Source organism: Acanthochromis polyacanthus, chromosome 20 (genome assembly GCF_021347895.1).
Source record: "Acanthochromis polyacanthus isolate Apoly-LR-REF ecotype Palm Island chromosome 20, KAUST_Apoly_ChrSc, whole genome shotgun sequence".
Classification (NCBI taxonomy): domain Eukaryota; kingdom Metazoa; phylum Chordata; class Actinopteri; family Pomacentridae; genus Acanthochromis; species Acanthochromis polyacanthus.
This window is the reverse complement of record NC_067132.1, coordinates 20990215-21010152: the sequence shown is the minus strand read 5'-3', so window position 1 is coordinate 21010152 and position 19938 is coordinate 20990215. Positions and strand designations below refer to the sequence as shown.

Below are 19938 nucleotides of genomic sequence, written 5' to 3'. Positions count from 1 at the left end.
AAAACCCTGAATTTACAATTAGAAGAATCTGAAAATTGTGCTAAAGTATTAAAAATAAAAAACTGAATTCAGACAAATGTCCCCTGTGACTTGGACACCATGATATATATTTTAAAATATCGTAATTTCATGTAAAAGTAGGGTTTTACTGTTGCAGTAGGTTGAGGCAGAGCACATTTCAAACTGTTTTGTATAGATGAAGTAATTATTTTCTCCAGTAACTGATTTGAGTGTTTGGTTTTGAAAAATTCTAAATATAATTAACAAAAATGGTCTCATCTTTGTCTTCATCTGGCCTATCTTGTTTACTCAGCAGTTGAAACCTGAAAGTTATTTAAAATGCATTAAAATGATCGAAACAAATTAACAAAAAAAGTGCAAATTTTCACATTTATGTAGCTGGTAAAAGGAAATGTTTTAACATGACAAATGTGTTGCATTTTACCAAAAAAAAGTTGCCAAAATAACTTTCCATCAGTTGATTAGTTCATTAATCAGCTAATTGTTTTACCTGCATAAACTGTAGAGTAGTTTCATTAACACCTAAACATCTTTTATCAGATGTTTATATCTTTTCTGTGCAAAAATCTTCATTTCTAACCTCTTTGTCTGATACACGTACAGTAAGTATAAAGAAAAGTCTAAAATATTCGAAGTATCTGAAGTTAAATTGAGTCGACATACTCGTTTACGTTCCACCTGTAATATTTCATATTAAGTGACAAATGTGTATCATGGCAATGAGTCGTACACCGCAAAATTAGGTTAAAAATAAATAATTGTATGATCCATCTGGACTACAGCTGCAGTTGTGATTGACTCTACTGAGGTAATATCTATGTTAGGTGCCAGCGTTCATAGCAAACACAAGTAGCGTGACTGTTTCCCAGCAGACAAGTTCAAGCAGACAAAGTGTTAAAAATAGAGATGTGAGCATGTTTGTCCTGCCCAAACCTGCTACTGTCAGTCACTCAGTATAACTCAGATCAAAAACTCGATTCCAATTAGAAAATAATTTTAACAATAGTTGTGCATGTTAATTATTGTGTTTGTAGGTCTACTTTGTTTTATTATTAAACTGTTGTCCTGACATACAGATGGAATTAATTTCTTTCACCATTTAATTCAAAGTAATAGCCATGTTTGTGTTCTATTAAGTCGTCATTTTACTTATTTTCAGATGTAAACAAGACATTCTGCGAGCTTTTTGCGAGGCCCATTTTACAGTGTGATACCGCCTCTACAGGAATTCAGGTGACCAATTCAATGATGTGCAGAGTAAATAAAGAAACAAACATACAAACAAGAAGAACATCGGTAATATTTCCAAAGCCTAGACACAAAAAATGGTGTAAAATAACAAGAAATAACTCATACTTCATACGGTACATTTCCATATTTCAAATACACTTTCTAGCTGTAATTTTACCTGAGATCGTGAGTGATTATTTAGGTTTTCAGTGATTAATGAAGGATATTTACTTGGGCCTCATCGATTAAATAAAAAGAAAATATTTGTTAAAAAATATGGTAAATATGTGAATGTCTTTTAACAGTCTTTATGTGTCCAAAATATCAGGTTTAGGTTGTTAATGTTGTTTTACATCAATATGTAATTTCTGTAATTAACATTTTCATAGATTTCAAAGATATTGAAAAAAACTGTAAAATTTAAAGAGAAAATTCTTTAGAATTACAGTTTTAAATGTGTAGACCTAGACAGTTATATCTACTTAGACATCTTTAATGACTGTTCTTTTATGTTTTAATTGGAAATAACCTGAGTTACACAAAGCATTGACCTAAAGAACATACTAGATCGTTTCACTGCCAGTACGCGCTACTGTTTCACTTGTTATCACTCAACAAACTGGACTGTGACGCATCAAATCCTTCACGTTTTTCCAACACTGATTCACTGCTTCACTCAGGACTGACAGGGAGACGCTGCGTCAAGCTGCCTGCAATCAGCAACATCTACACAACTAGTGAGAGGTGTTCCTCTTTAAAAAATAAAACAGACAGCAGAGTTATTCATCTGACAAAAGCACAATTTGTTAGTGACAGCAGAGTAATTTATAATGTTTTAGTGCTTTGCTGGGGAAGACATTTAATGACTCTGAAGTGGAGCTTTGTGTTCAGTTGTTTTATGACCACATTATTGGTTTAAAGTTGAATGCTAACCGAAAGTAATCGCTTGGTTGCATCATGTCCAAAGATCACAGCTTATTTATCAGCTTATCTCAGCTTATGAAATTTAGTTGTGACGGAGAACCAGGATTTCACACTGAGCCAGGTTGGATAACTGATTTTAATTAGGTCATACAATGTTTATGTGGAGTAAGTTCACCAGGTAAATTATTCACATGTTGACAATCAAAACAGCAGGGTGTTGTTTGTTCTGTTAACACTGTACTGTGCTGTAAAGACTCCATACTGCATATAGCATATATACTACTTAAAAATCTTGGATATTACACCATACAGTATTTATACTGTTATTATTGCTCATACTTTGTAACTTAAGACAATCATATTGTCCTTAAAGCTGTATACTATAACGTTCAAAAAACGTAAAATTGTGAAAATAATGACAAACATCTGTAAAATATTAGGTGATTTAATTACAGTATAACAGTGCAGCTTTACTGTCACACGTGAAAGAACAAATCATTGTTTTTGTTGATATTATGTACAGTTTTTTGTACAGTTAACATGTAACATAATTAATATTCTTTTCTGTGAATTTACTGGATATCTGCAATTTAAGCTAAATGATGACATTTGTGAAATTAATTAAAATTTTTATTTTTTATTTTACCATTTTAAATCCTTTCGTATACACAAACAGCAAATATCTGTGCAATAATATTTTTGCAGATTTAAATACAATAGAAGTAGTGCAGTTTTATGGTTTTGCACGATAAAAGTACGACTTACAATTTCTAAAACTGTAGATTTTTTTCTATGGATATTATTGACAGGTTTGACCTGATTTATTGCAGTTAACATGAAAATGAATACTTTATTCTGTGAATTTTGTAGTGACTAAATGTAAAACGGGAAATCTGTTAAAGATTGAACAATTGCTTGTCATCGTTTAATTCTTTATTACAACTAACCACAAATATCTGTAAAATTATATCTTTTCTGAATTAAAAAACAGTAAAAAATACTTTTTTTGAGACAAGCATTAAGTAGAAAAATATGAATTCTGAATCTTGATGTAGACATTATTGACAGTTTTCGCCTGTTTTCATATATTTACCATGTAAATATCCACTTTATTCTGTGTTTTTATGAGTTACTAAATGCAATTTACCAAAACAGGGAAAATATGTGAAGCAACAGTGACCATTTTTTAAATTCTTAATATACTTCTTCTTCTTCTTCTTCTTCTTTTTACAATTCATTGCAAAAATCATCAAAAATGATATATTTTAAATGATGCAAATACAGCAAACATAGTGTACTGTTATGATGTTAAAATTACATGACCTTTTCCCTCTTTTTTACAGTTATTTTACAGTTAGTGTGATTTTACTAATTCATGTCTGGAAAATAAAACAATAGTTGTAGATATTATTTATACATTTTTTTTCTGTTGATCAGTGTACAAGGTTGCAAAATTGCAAAAAAAAAAAAAAATCACTTCGATTTATTTTAGACAAATAAGAAAACTCCCAAAGAGGACAGATCATTTCATAAACACTGCATTTTATTTTTAAGTGACTCAAACGGATTGCCTTTCTGCTGAGTTTTGCCAGACTTGACGCAGTTTTAGCGGCTGGGTCCGGTTACAGTTTGAAGTCTAAAATTAGGGAGGCACCCCGACTGCAAATGACGCAAGGAGGCTAAAGTGGACGGTGGCTGGTGTCGGTGTGTCGGTGCTGACAGGACTCCGGTCCATGGAAACGGCGCCTACAACTTTACTGTTGTCGATGACATGGAGCGTATTTTTAGCTGTTGTTGTCATCTTTCCGTAACAGCGCGGCTGCGGCCATCAGTATAAAGGACTCTTTCAAAATGCAGCTGTACAACAGTGCGCTGACACACTACCCGAGGTCGTCTCGCAAAGTTACAATAACTTTGTCGACCGCGTCCGAGCGCTTGAACGGATCAACACAAAGTTCCTGTGAGGCCGACGGGCCCAGATTCACTCCAGCAGACTCAACTCCGGAGCTAAACGGCGATCCAGCGACAGAGGCTTCCGCAAACATGCCTGCCTTTTCTTGTTATGAGGCTCCATCCCTGAGGCCAGTTTACTTCACCTCCACCGCTGAGATATTAATCCGCAGACCTGATGGGGTGGAGAGGTCTGTTCCTGTCCACATCATAAGGGAATCCAAGTCCAAGCCGCCCTCTCCTCATCCGCAGAATGGAGAAGCTAACTCTGATATGATAGTGGACTTTATTGATCATCTGAGAAATGGGACCGAGAAGCTTTTACCTGAGCACGTTTTCAACAGCGTCACTGTTTCACCCAGAATAGACAGATACCAGAGGACGGTGGAAGATCCAGGTGATGCAGATTCGCTCACTGATGCCAACTTCAGAACCAACGGATGGGCCTTGTTGCATGAGGAGGAACCAGATCACCTCAGGGCAGCTGAAGAGCTCATAAAGGAAGATTTCAGTGAAATCAGTGGTGGCAAAGCTGCTCCAGCGTCGGATGAGAAACGGGCTTTTGAGCTCAGTGTTCTGCAGGAGTCTCCTTCAAGCCAGGAGAAAGGGGATCTCAATGATAAAGTGGCCCGCTACCTGGCTGAGGTGGAGAAGCAGAACAAGTACCTCCAGGAGAGGCACAAATACAGGTACCACGTCATTCCAGATGGAAACTGTCTGTACAGAGCTGTGTGCAAAGCCACCTACGGGGACCAGGCCAGACATGGGGAGCTGAGGGAGCAGACGGTGCACCACATCGCTGACCACCTGGACGAGTTCAACCCCATCATCGAGGGGGATGTGGGGGAGTTCCTGATCAACGCGGCTCAGGATGGAGCCTGGGCCGGCTACCCTGAGCTGCTCGCCATGAGCCAGATGCTGAACGTCAACATCCACCTCACAACGGGCGGCAGCTTGGAGAGTCCCACCGTCTCCACCATGGTGCACTACCTCGGGGAGGAGGACGTGTCCAAACCGGCAATCTGGCTGAGTTGGCTCAGCAACGGTCACTATGACGTCCTCTTGGACCGGTGTCTCCCCAACCCGGAGTACGAGGACTGGTGCAGAAACTCACACCTGCAAAGGAAACGAGATGAGGAACTGGCAAAGTCGATGGCAGCCTCATTATCCAAAATGTACATTGAACAAAATGGTTGTGTGTGACTGTGAGCGAGCACACTGAGATGTCACGGCTGTACACTGTTAAAGAAGAATGCAGAGCTGTCGTTTCTGTTTCTTAAATTATTTTTTATAAGATATATATCCAGAGTGAAAAGAAGTGCAGTGCACATACTTTGGTTTTTGTATCTGCCAGCATTTCCAAACTAGCGCTAGTTGTCTCTGAAAGTGTTTGAAAGTGTGTGAGCCTGTTCTCCTCGATAGTTTGGGTTATGTTGACATGAGTGAAAGGCTTTGAGGCTGTTCAGATACGGCTATAAAAGTGCTTCTGGAGTGTACAGTATTTATTTGCCTTTTCTTGGCAGTTATTTTTCTATTATGCCTGTACTCTGGCAATTGCCAAATACAATATTTTCAAATACAGAGAAACCTGGGTTGCATTTTCCCCCTCATGCCTTCATCGTTTCATATCTGTATAGTTTTTTTTCTCTTTTGCACAATCCTACTAGATTAGTTTGATTTATCTTTGAGAACAATTTATCAATTATTCCTGTTCTTTTTTTTAGAGACTTATCAATATATTTCAGAATAAAGTACTAAAATAAAGGCTGACTTGCAGTGTCTTTATATTTTAATTTACATCCATATTTTCTGAATTTCTACAAATGTCTTATCCAATGTCAGTCACAATATCCTCTATGCCGTCTTTTGTGCAAGACTGTAGTGGAATCCATTTATTCAATTGCATCGTGGATGTCCAGCTCTCGTCCTCCGCTCGCCGGTTTTCTAAAGTGAAAAGCGATGTTTGGAGTTTATTGCATGCGGTGACCCTGCAGCTTCTCATTCAGGTCCGGCTGCACAACTCGGTGACTGCGGTCTCAGAGCACAGAGCACAGGGGACTTTAGCTGTGTTAAGTGCCAAAAAGTGCATTGTTGCTGTAAATTGTGGATTTATTCTGCTTGATTTCCTCCATACTATATCACACAGAGTACAGTGTCTCTTTTTTCTTCATGCTGTAAAACTGCGGCTCCGAAATGTTCCTTCTTTGGTATTTTACTTTGGTGTTCCCTGATCTCAGAAAAATGTAAAATTACATAACAGCATTACCAGAAATGACAGACAATTGCCCTAAATTTACTGGTGATAGTAAATTACAAAGAGCGCTCTTGCTAGATTTGAATTCACCTTTTATGTCATGAATCGGGTCATAAATTACCGTCACTGTCTCACAAGAAATCAATGTGGTAGTTTTTTGATAGTGAAAGAGTACAAGTATGTTTTGCAAGCTGGTTTGTAATTGTCAGAAAAACAAAAGGCATTTGGGTTAAACTGTGCGCTTAAGTACAAGACGCAGTTAAACCTGTCCGCAAAGGGAGTGCCTACTAAACAAGGGCAGGAAATCAAACCTCCTTGAGTAATATTAGACGGCAGGTTGAAGTGCTCGAAGCCGATTTGAAAGCGTCCTAACTTGGTTAAAAGTCTGACAGTTGTTAGATGTGCCAAAATTCTCACTACAACAATACATTCCTAAAATATTTCAAGCATTACCACTTATTCATTTGGATCACTGTCCCGTACAGTGGTCATGTGCTTTGAACAAAGGCTTCACTACAATCAGTCCAGATTAGAGCTGCACGACTCACTCTGAACCGTATCAGAACATCATCAGAGCTCATTTGACCACTGGTGAGGAACAGCACAGTTATTACCCTGCTCTGTTTTATAGGAAGTGTTGCTTTGTCTTAGATCCCAAATGTTCTGGGCCACAACTTTGTCACTAGCCATGTATCAAAAGATTGTTTTTCACTTCACATCTCAAAAAAATGATACACATTGTTATGTACAAAGCAACTGAAGTATGCAAGGATTTGCTCTCATGTAACACAATGAAAAAATGAAGCCGTTTTTAAGTACAGTTTAAAGCACAAACCAGAACATCCTCTTCTGTATCTATTTGGATTTATGTTCCATTAACACTAAAGAGGAAGTGTGACAACTTGTTGTCATAGTTGATGTGATTATTAGTACTTTTTTCTTGTACTTTTCTCTCTTTTTCTTCTGTGTTGGATTTCATCACAGTGTTGAATTTTTGTTTTATAATGTGCTGCTTTGATGTTTATTTCTGTGGATGCCAGGAACAAAAGCTACTACCTTTTATGGTGACTAATGGGGATTCAAATCAATAAGGAACATTTAGAAAATCTATCTAAAAGCTGTTCTGCTCAGAATTGGGCCTTGACAGTATATCACTAGACACCAGATTAAAAATTCATGAAGTTGTTTTGCTTAGGAATTATTAAGGCATTGTTGGTCAAAAATTCATAGCTGCAGGACAAAAAAGTTTAGGGGGTGCAAATCCACTTTCCCGAGATAAACAAGAATCAAAGAGAATTATATTTTTAAAAATGTATAAAGAGGCAACAGCAGTCGGCCAACACTCAGAGAAGTAAAGACGACCAAAAATGGTTCTTTGCAGCGATGCCTTAGAGGAACTAGTTTTACAAGCTTTTAGCAAGTTTTAGCAGTTCCAGCTGTAATATTATGCTGTGAACTGCTAATATAAATACCTCAGATAAAAAAGAAGAATGTTTAGTATTTTTAAGTACCACACATCATACACAAAGAACAGTGGTGCTTTCATGAACCAGAATGACATCTGAAGAACCATTTATGAACCATTGTTTGTCTGAGAGCAGTAGTCAGAGTTACTACTAGCTCCTTTTTTGAGACTTTGTCACAGAGAATCTGATTAGACAGAAATTTTATGGGCCATAGTTTGTGGAAACTAAATTTGAATTGTTTACTTCTGAATTTGTATTTACTGAATGGAAGCTGCATTCCAGTAAACTTGGAATTAAATGTAATACTTTTAAATGAATCCTGTTGCTCTAAAACTGCATTCGATCCTCACTGAAAATTGGAATACAGGTTCAGTTTAATACATTCCCCAAAAAATCTATTCAGATTCGGTCTTTTCTACCACAGCTTTATGCCCATAGAACTGATTCAGTTTCATTTCTAAAACTGTAGTTTGCCCCAAACTGCAAAACATTGTTCATAGTATTTCCCTTTTTTGTGGCCCCATTGACTGCCAGCCTGCTCGTAAATGTTGCACTTTCTTTCCATTAGGTGGCATTGCAGGCCCCCATATGCTCAGCCAAAGTTACTGGCCTAAAGGAATGACTTTTTCTGAGCTAAATTACCTGTAAAGTGTGATTTTTAAAAAAAATCTCACCTACTGCGGCGAATTAAGCATTCAAAAATAAAAAAATATTGTAGGATATTTTAAGGATTATGAAATAAGCGGTGTGCTTTTGAGAGTTTGAAATGATTAATAATGTCTCACAAATTCGGATTTTACGACCAACTTTGTTCCATGTAGGAGTAGAAACAATAGGATGCGTTCACGTAACATCTGTATATTTGCAGCTGCAGCGTCCTGCTTCAACTTCATCATGATGGGGGTTATGCTGAATCTTTTTTTCCCTGAAAGCTTTACTGTGATGATGTAACGCTGCAGACATTTAAAGGGGAAAAAGTTTTATCGCGGGAGGAGGGACAGACACTCTTGCGCTCTCCAGTGTTGCTGGTGTGGAGCGTAAAGTGGTGGATCACGGAGCTGGAGGTGCAGGTGAGAGTGGACCGCTGCTCCACCGCAGTACTGGCACACAGTCAGCGCGCGCAGAGTCCTGCTCCTCCTCCTCCTCTTCTTCTTCCTCCTCCGGTGTGAAGTCTGGAGATTTCCCCAACCGGCACATTAACGCACGGACACCTCAGCGTCCAACCTCCCCCCTTTTCCCCCTGAGACTCGGAAGTTACCGGATACTTTGGGAACAGCCCGGAGAGGAGCGTTTTGTGTCGTGTGTCGGTGACCTGAGGAAGGTGGATATCGGAACATGTCGGGACACCGGGTGCAGTTCGCGGACCTCCCAGCCAGTGATCACAGAGGGAGCCCCAGAATTCACAGTAAGTAAAAAAGAAAGAAAGATTGATCTCCTCTGCTTCTGCTGCTGACCTTGATTTCACCAAAAAGTTCTTCTAATGCATCCTTCTTCTTTACTGCTACTTTCACATAACACAAGCAGTTTTCTTTCTTTATTTCTTGCATGCATGCAAGAACAAGCTGCCAGAATGACTTGTCAGTAAAAATACACTCAATTGGGAAAGTCCCCTCTGCTTAAATGTTGCCTTAATAATGAGAGAATATCCAGCATTTCTATTTATTTATATGTTATTCTCCATATCCCCTATGACCCCTCACCTGTGACCTACCCTGCATGCCCTATCAGTGCTCAGATCTCATTCAATCCCTTTTTAATACACTCACCTGAAGTGGGAGTTCCACCTTCCTACCAACTTTTTCCTCCTCATTTCTCATGCTCTGTCTCACCTTGAGGTGCATTTAGTGACAGCTCCACTGCATCCCACACATTAACTGCTACAGGAGGGATAAAAAGGGTTTACACTCAGGTACTCTGATTTTGTGCTTTTATTGCTCAAGTGGACAAGATGTGCCTCTGATTTGCGCGTGAGTTGCCACACTGTCGGCCGCCTGCTCTGCTGCTGTGTGTTGCAGTGTTTGCACTAAAGCATGAGACACAGGCAAACCCAGCTCATCTCCATGGTGACAGGTTGAGTGACAAGACACGTGAGCGAGGACGCAATGGAAAATAGCCAGTTTGCTGCAAAGCCCTCCAGAAGGATGCATCCGTAGCACGCTGTATGACGGCACATGTGCACGGTTGTGTTTGTGACGGCAGCGTTACTTGTGTTTTTGGGTTGGTTTTGTTGGGTCTGTGCTTTGTCACAGTACATCAGGAACATGCATGTGGACAGCAGGGTGGGAAGTGCTGATGCCGTGTGCAGGTTAAGCTCGCATTGTATGCAGGGCTGATGCGTGGAAGGACACAACAGCAGCTTCAGCAGCAAACCGCACATTCTGACTCAGCCCATCCGGTTTTTTCCCTGCTGCTCGGAGGCAGGTGACAGTGGGGTCAAGTTTCAATCTCGTCTCTCACTGTCTCTGATGTACACACTCACACAACATGCCACAATCACACAAAACAGTCTCACAAGTGCTTATGGTTCAGGCCCCAGCTGGTGAACTTGGTGTCCTGGTCTTGTTGGAAGCATTAACACTCATTGGATTCGCAATATCCCCCCAAAATAGCACCTGCATAGCAGCAGAACAATAGCTCATCCATCACCCCATTCATTTTCCAACTGCTGTAACAGCTAATGATCTTGGCGTCACATGGAGGGAAAACTACAGCAGATGTGAGTTTATCAGCTCGCATTGCTGGAGCTGAGGGAGCACTGTTGGTTTTGTGCTGCACAGTTTACATGAGTTAAAGCAGAAATGTACATTGTTTGACATTGTTGTTGTTGCTGTGGTGTTTCTACCCTGGACCTATGCCTCCAATAACACGAAAAACATCTTTCTCTTTGATTGGGTTGGCTTTTTTTCCCCGGCACTCTTTTTTTTTGCCTATATAGCCTTGGTGGTAATTGCTGCTCATGCTAACAAGCAACTGCAGCAAAAAGAAGAGCGTTTTGGGTGAAAATGTGAACGAATATTACTCGAATCTTTAGATCTACGAAGAAGAGAGTCGGCATGTGGGATTGCCATACCAAGTGTTTCGGGTAGTGCTACATGGATGTACTAAAGTATCTGTGAGAGCATGAAAAATATGTTTGAAATCTGGAGATCACTTTGGAAAATCTGGGTTCCATTAAATTATTAACAGATTTATGTTTCAGATTTATCCAAATTAATGAAGATGTGATCTTGGAGACAAGGTCAAGTAGTTGGTCCATAATTATCATGATTGTTTCATGGAAAAAACCAAACCATACTGAGATTCACTGACTCATTTGACTTGTCTGGATCACCTGCAAACCTTTGCTTCTTCACTGCTTACTGCTCTGTTTCAACATGTTTCCATTTTACCGTTCCCCATTGTCACGATGGGAGATTTTCAGAGTCACACTTTCCTAGGAAGGAGCCAGTACAGCACTCCACTGCAAATTCCAACTAATCCGTAAAGCAATATTTAAGCGTGGAGCCAATATAAATAATCAGAACTGTCAAAATGACACTCACATGGTTTGCTTCCTTGACACAAACACACGTTCCTAATGTGAGATTGGAATCATTTTTATGTAAAATCAACAAGTTCTGATTTTTGAAGTCAGGATTAATTACTGTACATGCATTGTACACTTAGCACATGTTTTAACAGAGGAATAACCTTAAATATTTATTGTAAGTGAATACTGTGTGCTCAGTTTACATAAACGCAGTCCTAACATACAGCCGCCACAATTTTCAGTCTGTTTTCCTACTTAATATTTTCTAGTACTTATAATTTATTAAACACCGATAAAATTTATATTGAAATATGCGCTTGAAAGACACCTCTTCAGTCCGATTTAGGTCATGAGATACAGTTCATTTTTGTCAACAATATGCAAAAATATGATGCCCATGGACTGGACTGATCTTTTAAAATTTTGCGTGCAAGGTGTCCCCAATAGACTTTAAGTAAAGTGAGCAAACAAGTTGGGATTTACAGAGCAGAAGTAGTTGCAGATGCCGCCATGGTATGTTGTTAACACCAGTGGAACCGCAGGCATTCCCATTATCATTCCAGTGAAGTGTCTTTTAGATTTAAGTGTCATCATAATTAGTGTTTGATCTTTTCTTTGTGTATGTGTGTGGTCAACATATGCTTCACTGCATTTGGGGACTTATCTGTGCTTTGACTGTCGGCTGCTCATTCAGTGAGTAAAACAGTGATATGTCTTTCATTAAGCCGGTTTACATCCTGAACAGCTGCACTCTGAGCCATATTGTCCGACATCTCAGCTTTCCAAAAAGATTTGAAGATTATGTCAACAGTTTCCAGAGAGAGATGCAGTCTTGATTAGACCGCTGAATTAAGTTCTCACGTTTTGTTGTCTTGTCGATCCTCAAGCGATTTGCTCTTTTACGCAAAGTTCTGTTCACCCATATTGTTTTTCTGTCACTGTTGCTGAATTTACTAAAGTCTATCAGCTCTCTTTGTCCACAATTCTAAATAAAATCATTGCATTTATTGTAGTGAAAATCATTCCATATCAACAACAAAGCAAAACAACTTCTCATGTGCTACATTAATTGCTATATTGTCTTTGCTGTAGCTCTAATGTGTAAAAAGCTCCGGTTTGCAGCTTTAAATTAACACAGCACTAACGTAATTTAACATTTTTTAACCAACTGTGTACATTAACATATTCAAATCAAAACCTTCTCATGGGTTTTAACAAATGAACCAACAAATATTCAGTCATAACACAAAGCAGACCAGACAGTGCTGCTGACTCCATCAACCCTTTATGATTCAATTTGGATTCTTTTCTTTAGCTTTGCTCTTGTCAAAAGTACATCATTGTTGTCACTTATCGCTATTGCTTTGTCAGGACGTCCAGGACGAACAATAAACATGGCTGCATGTTATCATAGTCTTGGTCCCTTTGTGATTATCTGGGGAATATGGCAAACGCTGCGTCGGAATGATAATCACAGAACAGGCTTCTTTACCACCTCAAGAATGCAGATGGTGTCTGTGCCAGCGTCAAGCTTTGGGAACCAGGGGGGGATGCTGTCTGTGTAGCTTAAGATTCTCTGTGAAAGTAAATCAAAAAGACGTGAAGGTGAGGATGAGACATAGGTTTAATTTCCTGAGACATATTTTCTATAGATAGTTCACTCACGATTATTAATGTCGTCTTTTGATGACTTGCTCCTGACTAAGGGGAAGGTGTGAAATGCCGTGTGCAGTCGTCTGATCGCATTTGAGAGGCACTCGCGGTGATCCCTCTCGAAATAGCCAAGCCTCCTGAGATGCTAAGCAGCTGTTTTCACAGTGGATTAAAAGCACGTCCCTTAAGAGATCTGAAGTCCCCTTAGAGTGTAAAACACAAAGATTTAAGGGTACACTGTGGCCTTATCTGCCTGAGAGTAATATACTGTTGTTTTCCCGGCTTTAACTGGGGATGTCTCTCTCTGATAAAAGGCAGTAACCTTGAGTTGATTTCCACTTTATGTGTTGCCAGCATACTTTTAAATTATCGTGTGTGTGCAAAAGGTTTAGTTGCGACAATATTTTAAACTTTTTTCAGCTTTTACCAAAGTCAGTGTTGGCTCATTATTATTCATTGTTATGTAATTTATTCATTGTTCAGAAAAATCCATGTATATTGATGGGCAGGACAAAATACAAAGGCTTTTAACCTTTCAGAAGGGCCCCAAATACTGTTTTAACCTTCTGAACCCCGGAATCCAACGGTGACTTTTAAAGGCATGCTGTATTTTACAAAAAAAAATCCTAAATGACATATTTTATCAATGTCCTTAACTGTAAAAACAAACAGAATTATCAGATAATTGTTCTTGTTGAACTAATCATGTGTAATGTGGTGTTCCATTCAGAAAATTTACTAAAACTAAAGCTTGAAATTAGGATGTGTCATGGAAATCAGTTTCGTCCACACGTCTGATTTATCCATTTAATATTTGCCTTAACTATATTCTGTAAAAATTCTCCACTCCTACACACAAAAGCTTTTAGTGACTCAGCTGTCACTATCAACCATATGACCAAAATTCTGTTATTTTTCAGCTGAACTGAGCTGAACTGCAGGCTGTGTTAACCAGGCGTAAACTAACCGTGACGTCACCCGTTGGTTTCAACGCTGAGAAAATGAAGCCCGGATTTTGCTACTTCCTGGTCGCCGTTTTGGATTTTTTGGAGCCAGTAACGTAAAAAGCGTCATCAAACAGACTGGACCGGAGAGCAACTAGGGGCAGGATTGGCTGAGGACTCTCTTATCCCGCCCACGTTTTACCGCAGAGGCTTCTGTTGCTGTCCATCAAGTATAGCCACGCCCTGGCTCCGCCAACTTTAACGATTTATTTAAAATTCAGTATTGATTTATTTTAAGATCGGCCACCTGATCTCTCATTTTGACCATGAAAACTAACGGGGAAAAAATCCTGAGCTGTAGAAAATCAGTCTATCAAATTTTATTTTTTCCAAAAATGAATTGGGGTCTATGGAGAAAAAGCTTCTTGGAGCCAACCCGAGCGGACGGCGTGATATTGCAAGTTTTTGACACTTCCGGGTTGGCTTCAATTCTGGAGCCAGATGCTACGTCCATTATATATACAGTCTATGGTGTTAATACAAAGATGTTAGACAAGTATGGAAACAAATAAAAAATGTGATCAGTAAAATATCTATAGTAATATTTTCCCACTATTGGTGTCTCAGAAAAAAAGTTCTACATGTCAATTCACGATTCTTTAATTTTTCATAAAAAGAAAAAAAAAATCCAGCTTTATTGAATTCCTTTTTATGATTTATGGCAATACAATTTTGTTATAGTGCACAGAAGACATTTTTGAGTTCTCTCTGCTTCTAGTCATGGCTGTGCTGTTTCAATAGAGGTGCAAGACTTTATATCAGTGTGAAAAATGAGCTCACAGGGGATAAAATGTGACAGGAGCAAAGAAAAAGGCACAGAAACTGCTTGGGGCTCGGAGGGTTAAAATATGTTTGTGTGTATTTAATCTCCAAGACTCTCACATTTCATCCATTTTCTGCTGACCTTTTCATGTCTTCCCAGCTGTGTCATTCACTATATTCAGCTTTGCTCAAGAAAGTGAAAGTGCTCTGCTTCTCTTTGGACTCTTCCTGAAAACAAAAAAGACCCATACACTACATACTACTTCCTGACTTCTGACATTTTGTTCCGTCATCAAGCATTTGTGAGGAAGCAGAGTTAAGATAAAGGTCATTCTTGAGAAATGAAGTCAAGGGGAGATGCTGTTTTGAAAAGAGAAAAAAAAAAGATGAAGCATTCCAGTGATTTATAGGGAAGAGTGCAACTTTATACACAGTACATGGTATATTGTGGCTTGAATTACTCTTGGTTGAGCCATCATGCCTAATGAATTATCTGCCCTAGTCTGACTAGTCTGGCCCTCCAGCTGTGGGATGATGGTACACTATGGAGAGGGACCAGATGTTTTCTTTCTGTTTTTTTATTCTATTTTGTCTAAATGAGTCCCCCTCATGAGTCCATTCCTGAAGAGGACATGGGGAATTATCTATAATAGACCAATTTTCCTGGCCGATATTTGGCATTTTTCGATATCGCTAAATTCTTGAATGATGAAATGCTCTACTTCAGGTCGGATGGAGCCTCCTCTTGCTGTCTGTCGTCACTCTGTAGTCTCAGCAATGTCTCTCACTGCAAAAGCTGAACAAAAAACACAAGCTGTTGCCATGAACCAGGAAATTAGCAGCTCTCACAGTGGCTAAGGCTATGCTAATGGTTAGCACCTAAGCTAAAGGGCAGCCACAAAGTACCCTGAAACAGAGTCTGGAAAACAGTAACTAATAATGCTTTAAGATATGAACTTTAGTGGGCAATAGAAGTGATAGAACAGAGAAAAATGCATAAATGGAGAAGACCAGACGTAACTGCAGGAGAGAAACTGATCAATCTCAGTCGATCCCACATAAATTCTTCAGAGACTGTTTAGTCACTCCTATTTGTTACATATTTAGTTATCATCACCCTTAATAATGAAGAAGACTAGTTATGAATGACAGTTTTTCTGCTATCACATGTTGTTAACCTTGTGATGCACAACTTGGGTCAAAAGTGAGCCATATTCAATAGAACATGGGTATCTTTTGACCCATGTTGTGCATGAAAGGGTTACAACATTGCATGCAATGTGTACTGGTTCCAAATATTGGTTAGCAACCTTTCTGGAAAACCAGTATTTGTGGATCTGTGGTTTTCTCAACATAAAAAAGCGGTAGAAACTCGGCAGCGCATGATATCAGTGCAAAAGGTCACTGCATGAGATGTAAAAAATGGGGAAATAATGAGGTTCACCTGTTTCGCAGCAACAAGTGACACACTGACCTCTCATCATGAAGCACTTAAAGCTCCTCCATGGAGGCTGTAGCCTGCAGACTCCTCAGCATTGTCATTCCCGCCGCCGCTCTCTTGTCGCCTGTGGAATCAGCTGAGGAGTAAACAAAGTGTCTATCTTGTTTATTGTCATCTTAAGTCTGGAAGGATCTAAGGCCTGATAACACACAGATGGGAATGTATACTGTTAAAATCATGACTCCCGTAGGGCTTCCACAGCTCTCGTCTCGGTTGTCATTCATCCACTCCGAGCAGTGGTCTTGAAATATCTGCACTTGTTTATTGGTGATTAGAGACAGTCTGCTTATATTTGTGTTCTGTCGGGATACAGGGTGTAATAACATTCACTGCATGCTCTCCCCCGAGCACTAATGATGCATGATACCAGCTCTGATGACACTGTTTTCTTTGGGAAAAAAAAAAAAAAAAGGAGCGACGGGAACAAAAAATTGACTTGGACACAGATGAGTGAAGAGTCAAATAGCCTCTCCTTTGATGCCGCAGCCAGGTCATGTTCAAAGGAAAATATCAAATAGGTATGAGGGGGGAGAAAATGAGTCAGTGTTTGTGCGAGTAAAGCTGTGCACTGATGCTTAATACTAAGTGTGTGTGTGTGTCTGCGAATGTGTGTGGGGTGGTACCTGATAATTAGGCTTATCTTTAAACTGCGTGCTGACGACATCGAGTCTTTTATTTACCACCTGTGATTTTAAAGACTTTACAAATCAATCAAACCATCTGGGTCGCTGCCACAGAGGTCGACCCAGACAAACACAAGTAAATGCTTTAACAGAAGAACTCCTGTGTCTGCATTGCTTTTGTTGTAAAAAGACAGATCAGATACAGCATATTTACAGAGTTTGACACTTTACTCACTTTCTTGCCATAACATTCCACTTCAATTCACCAAATAATAAAAAAAAAAACATTCATGCCTTACTGTCTCATATTTCTCCAATTTATTTTCTGTGCATATGTATGTTATTAAGTAAAGCATGAGTCAAATCTGGGGTCAACATAAGATTAGTTTTTAAGTTAAAAATAGTTAAAGAAGGTCTTGTTGAGTTTTGTGCCGTTTTCTTCCCACTCGTCTGTGGAGCAATGTTTGAAGCGCCATAACTTGAGAATTATTGTAGCTAGAGTCCTGAAATTTTATAGGCTCACTGATATGTACATACGGTCTTCACTTTACCAACACCATGGTGCTATGCGACTAGCTGTTTCCTTTACAACAAGGTTATAATGAATTAAGAGACTTTGATAAAGCTTTTGGTTAGCCTAGCCGCGCTAGACCCATGCTCTGAAGACGCAAGGGTCTAGGCACGCTCAACAGGGAGGGAGGTGGGCTAAAAGGTTGTCTATCAAATCACTCTGCAGAAATTGGGTAGGTATACAACCAATCAGCGCAACGAATAGGCTCCTAGAGCGCTGGAAATCAGAGGATGCAGTAGTTCGGTGAAGCCTTATTTATACAGTCAATGGGTGAAGCTCAAGTATATTACAGACATGTTAGCAGAAAGATTATTCAGAGTCGGTGCTAATGGAGCTCAACGACTGTTGTCGTTTTTGTTGTCGACCCTGGCAGAGAATTAAATTTGTTGCCGTGGGTTGTCTAGCGCGGCTAAGCTAGTTGTTTCCGGTTGTTTCTGTCAGAATTGTCGTGCCTCTGTCGTCACTTAGTTACGCCCGCCTTCTGACTCTACACTTCATGGTGATTGGTCCGGCCAGTTTTAGGAGCATCCAACCTCGAGCCTTATGGAGGGTAACTAGACCCACCCTGGCAGAGAATTAAATTCGTTGCCGTGGGTTGTCTAGCGCGGCTAGGCTAGCTTTTGGTATCACTTTTTGTAAAACTGTTGAAACACTAGGAGTGCAAAAACCATGACTTTTCCAGTTGGGACTACTATTGGAGTGGTTTTACTCATTATACCTGATCAATGATTGTTCTAATATTGGTCATAGATATAAAAAAAACAGTCATTTTGATAATTATGCCTCTGACAGGCAACATACTCTACATTTTTAAAGTTCCTACTAGTGCCCATCACAGGAAAAAATCTGATTCTTTGGGATAAAAATAAAGTTTTATAGACCAAATTTACACCATCGTATAACTGGAATGCACTGTTCAATCAAAACAGGGTTGTACCATTGAAGTCAATTTGTACATATCAGTTAACCTAAAATATTTCTGGACATTATTTCTCAAGTTATGGCACTTAAAACATGGGACAAAAATTAACATGAAACCACCTTCTTTAGGAATTTTTCCCTCAAAAACTAATATTACCCATGACTCAATTACTATTCTACACTTTAAAAAAAAATCAGTCAAACTGAAGATGGTCAGGCGTGGGGCGTTTGGTGAACTGAGGCGGAATGAAGTGATAGTTTGTTAGCTTAGCTTAATAGTGTCTGGAAATGGGGCAAAAAGCAAGCGTGGCTCATCCTAATGCAACTTGAACTCTTCCTGTAAGTTGTGCAACAGCTGCCTGGATCAGTGATTGTTTTTGTTTTCATGTGCCCATATGTTGTTTCACCATCCAAATTATACGCTGTGGGAAATGCTGGTCGCTTAGACACATGATCTGAGCAAATTAAGACACCTCAGACAGATATTTCAACACAACTGTTGAATGTATAGGAGAAACCAGAAACACTGCACATGCATGCCCGAACACATTCTCTCAGTAACGTGCTGTATTTGATAAGCCCCTCTTGATTACTTGTAATTTATGCTCTCGTAGCTAAAAACAAGCCATCTGACACCACTCATTTAACATTCCAAACATTTTGCTTCAGTATCTAATTTGATAACTGAGCTCGGCGGATGGGGAAAGAATCCAGTCCCAGTCAATAACCGCAAGCCGCTCCTGTCAATGTGATAAATGGGAGGTTGAGTGCGAGGATACAAGTGGGTGTTTATAAGTGGATGGGACGCCACTGATTGGGTGCGGTCACAGTAAGGGGCTGTGGGAGGAAAAGCATACGTCCAAAAAAGTGCTGAGACGCTCTGTGCCGACCCTATAGCACATTTTAGCAGCTACTTTTTCCTCACCCAGAACTGATTTGAAACACCTTCAGCTGCAGTCACACCGCAATTATCCTCCTCCAGCTGGTCGCAACTTCTTCGCTTTTTGATGATAAGAGAGAATAATGAGTGGCAGTATAAGGAGCGACCTATTGCTTTATCAGCAAACTTTCTTTAAAAAAAAAAAACTTTATCAGCAACATTCCCTATGTGAGAATGAGGAATTGAATATAGGCATTGCTGTGTGCAGTAAATTCTTTGGCTTCCTTTCACTTCCAGTGAATTTTCAGGTCAAGTTGGGCTAATCCACTTTGCTCTCTGGAAAGTCTACGGAATACCAGCATGCCAATAAGTGTGGTGCTGGCATCAGCAAATGGCTGCTGATCCTTTGATCCAAACTTTAATCTGAAGACAAAAGGATTTTTTTTTTAATTAAGTGCCTTTTCTATTATATTGAACCACCTACCACATTGAAATCCAGCCGTTTTCTTAGTTGCGGTCAAGCTTCTACGGTCAAATTTCTCTTCTTTTGTGGAAATGCTACCAATTAGAAATGAGAAATGAATGCAAATCTCTCTGCGGAGTTTATTCTTTGCTATGATTGATTATTACTGAGATGATTTGTGCCGCA

General features: G+C 39.4%; 1 protein-coding gene across 1 annotated transcript; it reads left to right on the top strand.

Annotated features, from left to right (window-relative positions):
* The first annotated feature begins 3668 nt into the window (after window positions 1-3668).
* LOC110959865 (OTU domain-containing protein 1) lies at window positions 3669-5895 on the top strand. The gene has a single exon (XM_022206875.2). The coding sequence runs from the start codon at window positions 4027-4029 to the stop codon at window positions 5326-5328; it is 1302 nt and encodes a 433-aa protein (XP_022062567.1). The 5' UTR covers window positions 3669-4026; the 3' UTR covers window positions 5329-5895.
* The last annotated feature ends 14043 nt before the right edge of the window (window positions 5896-19938 follow it).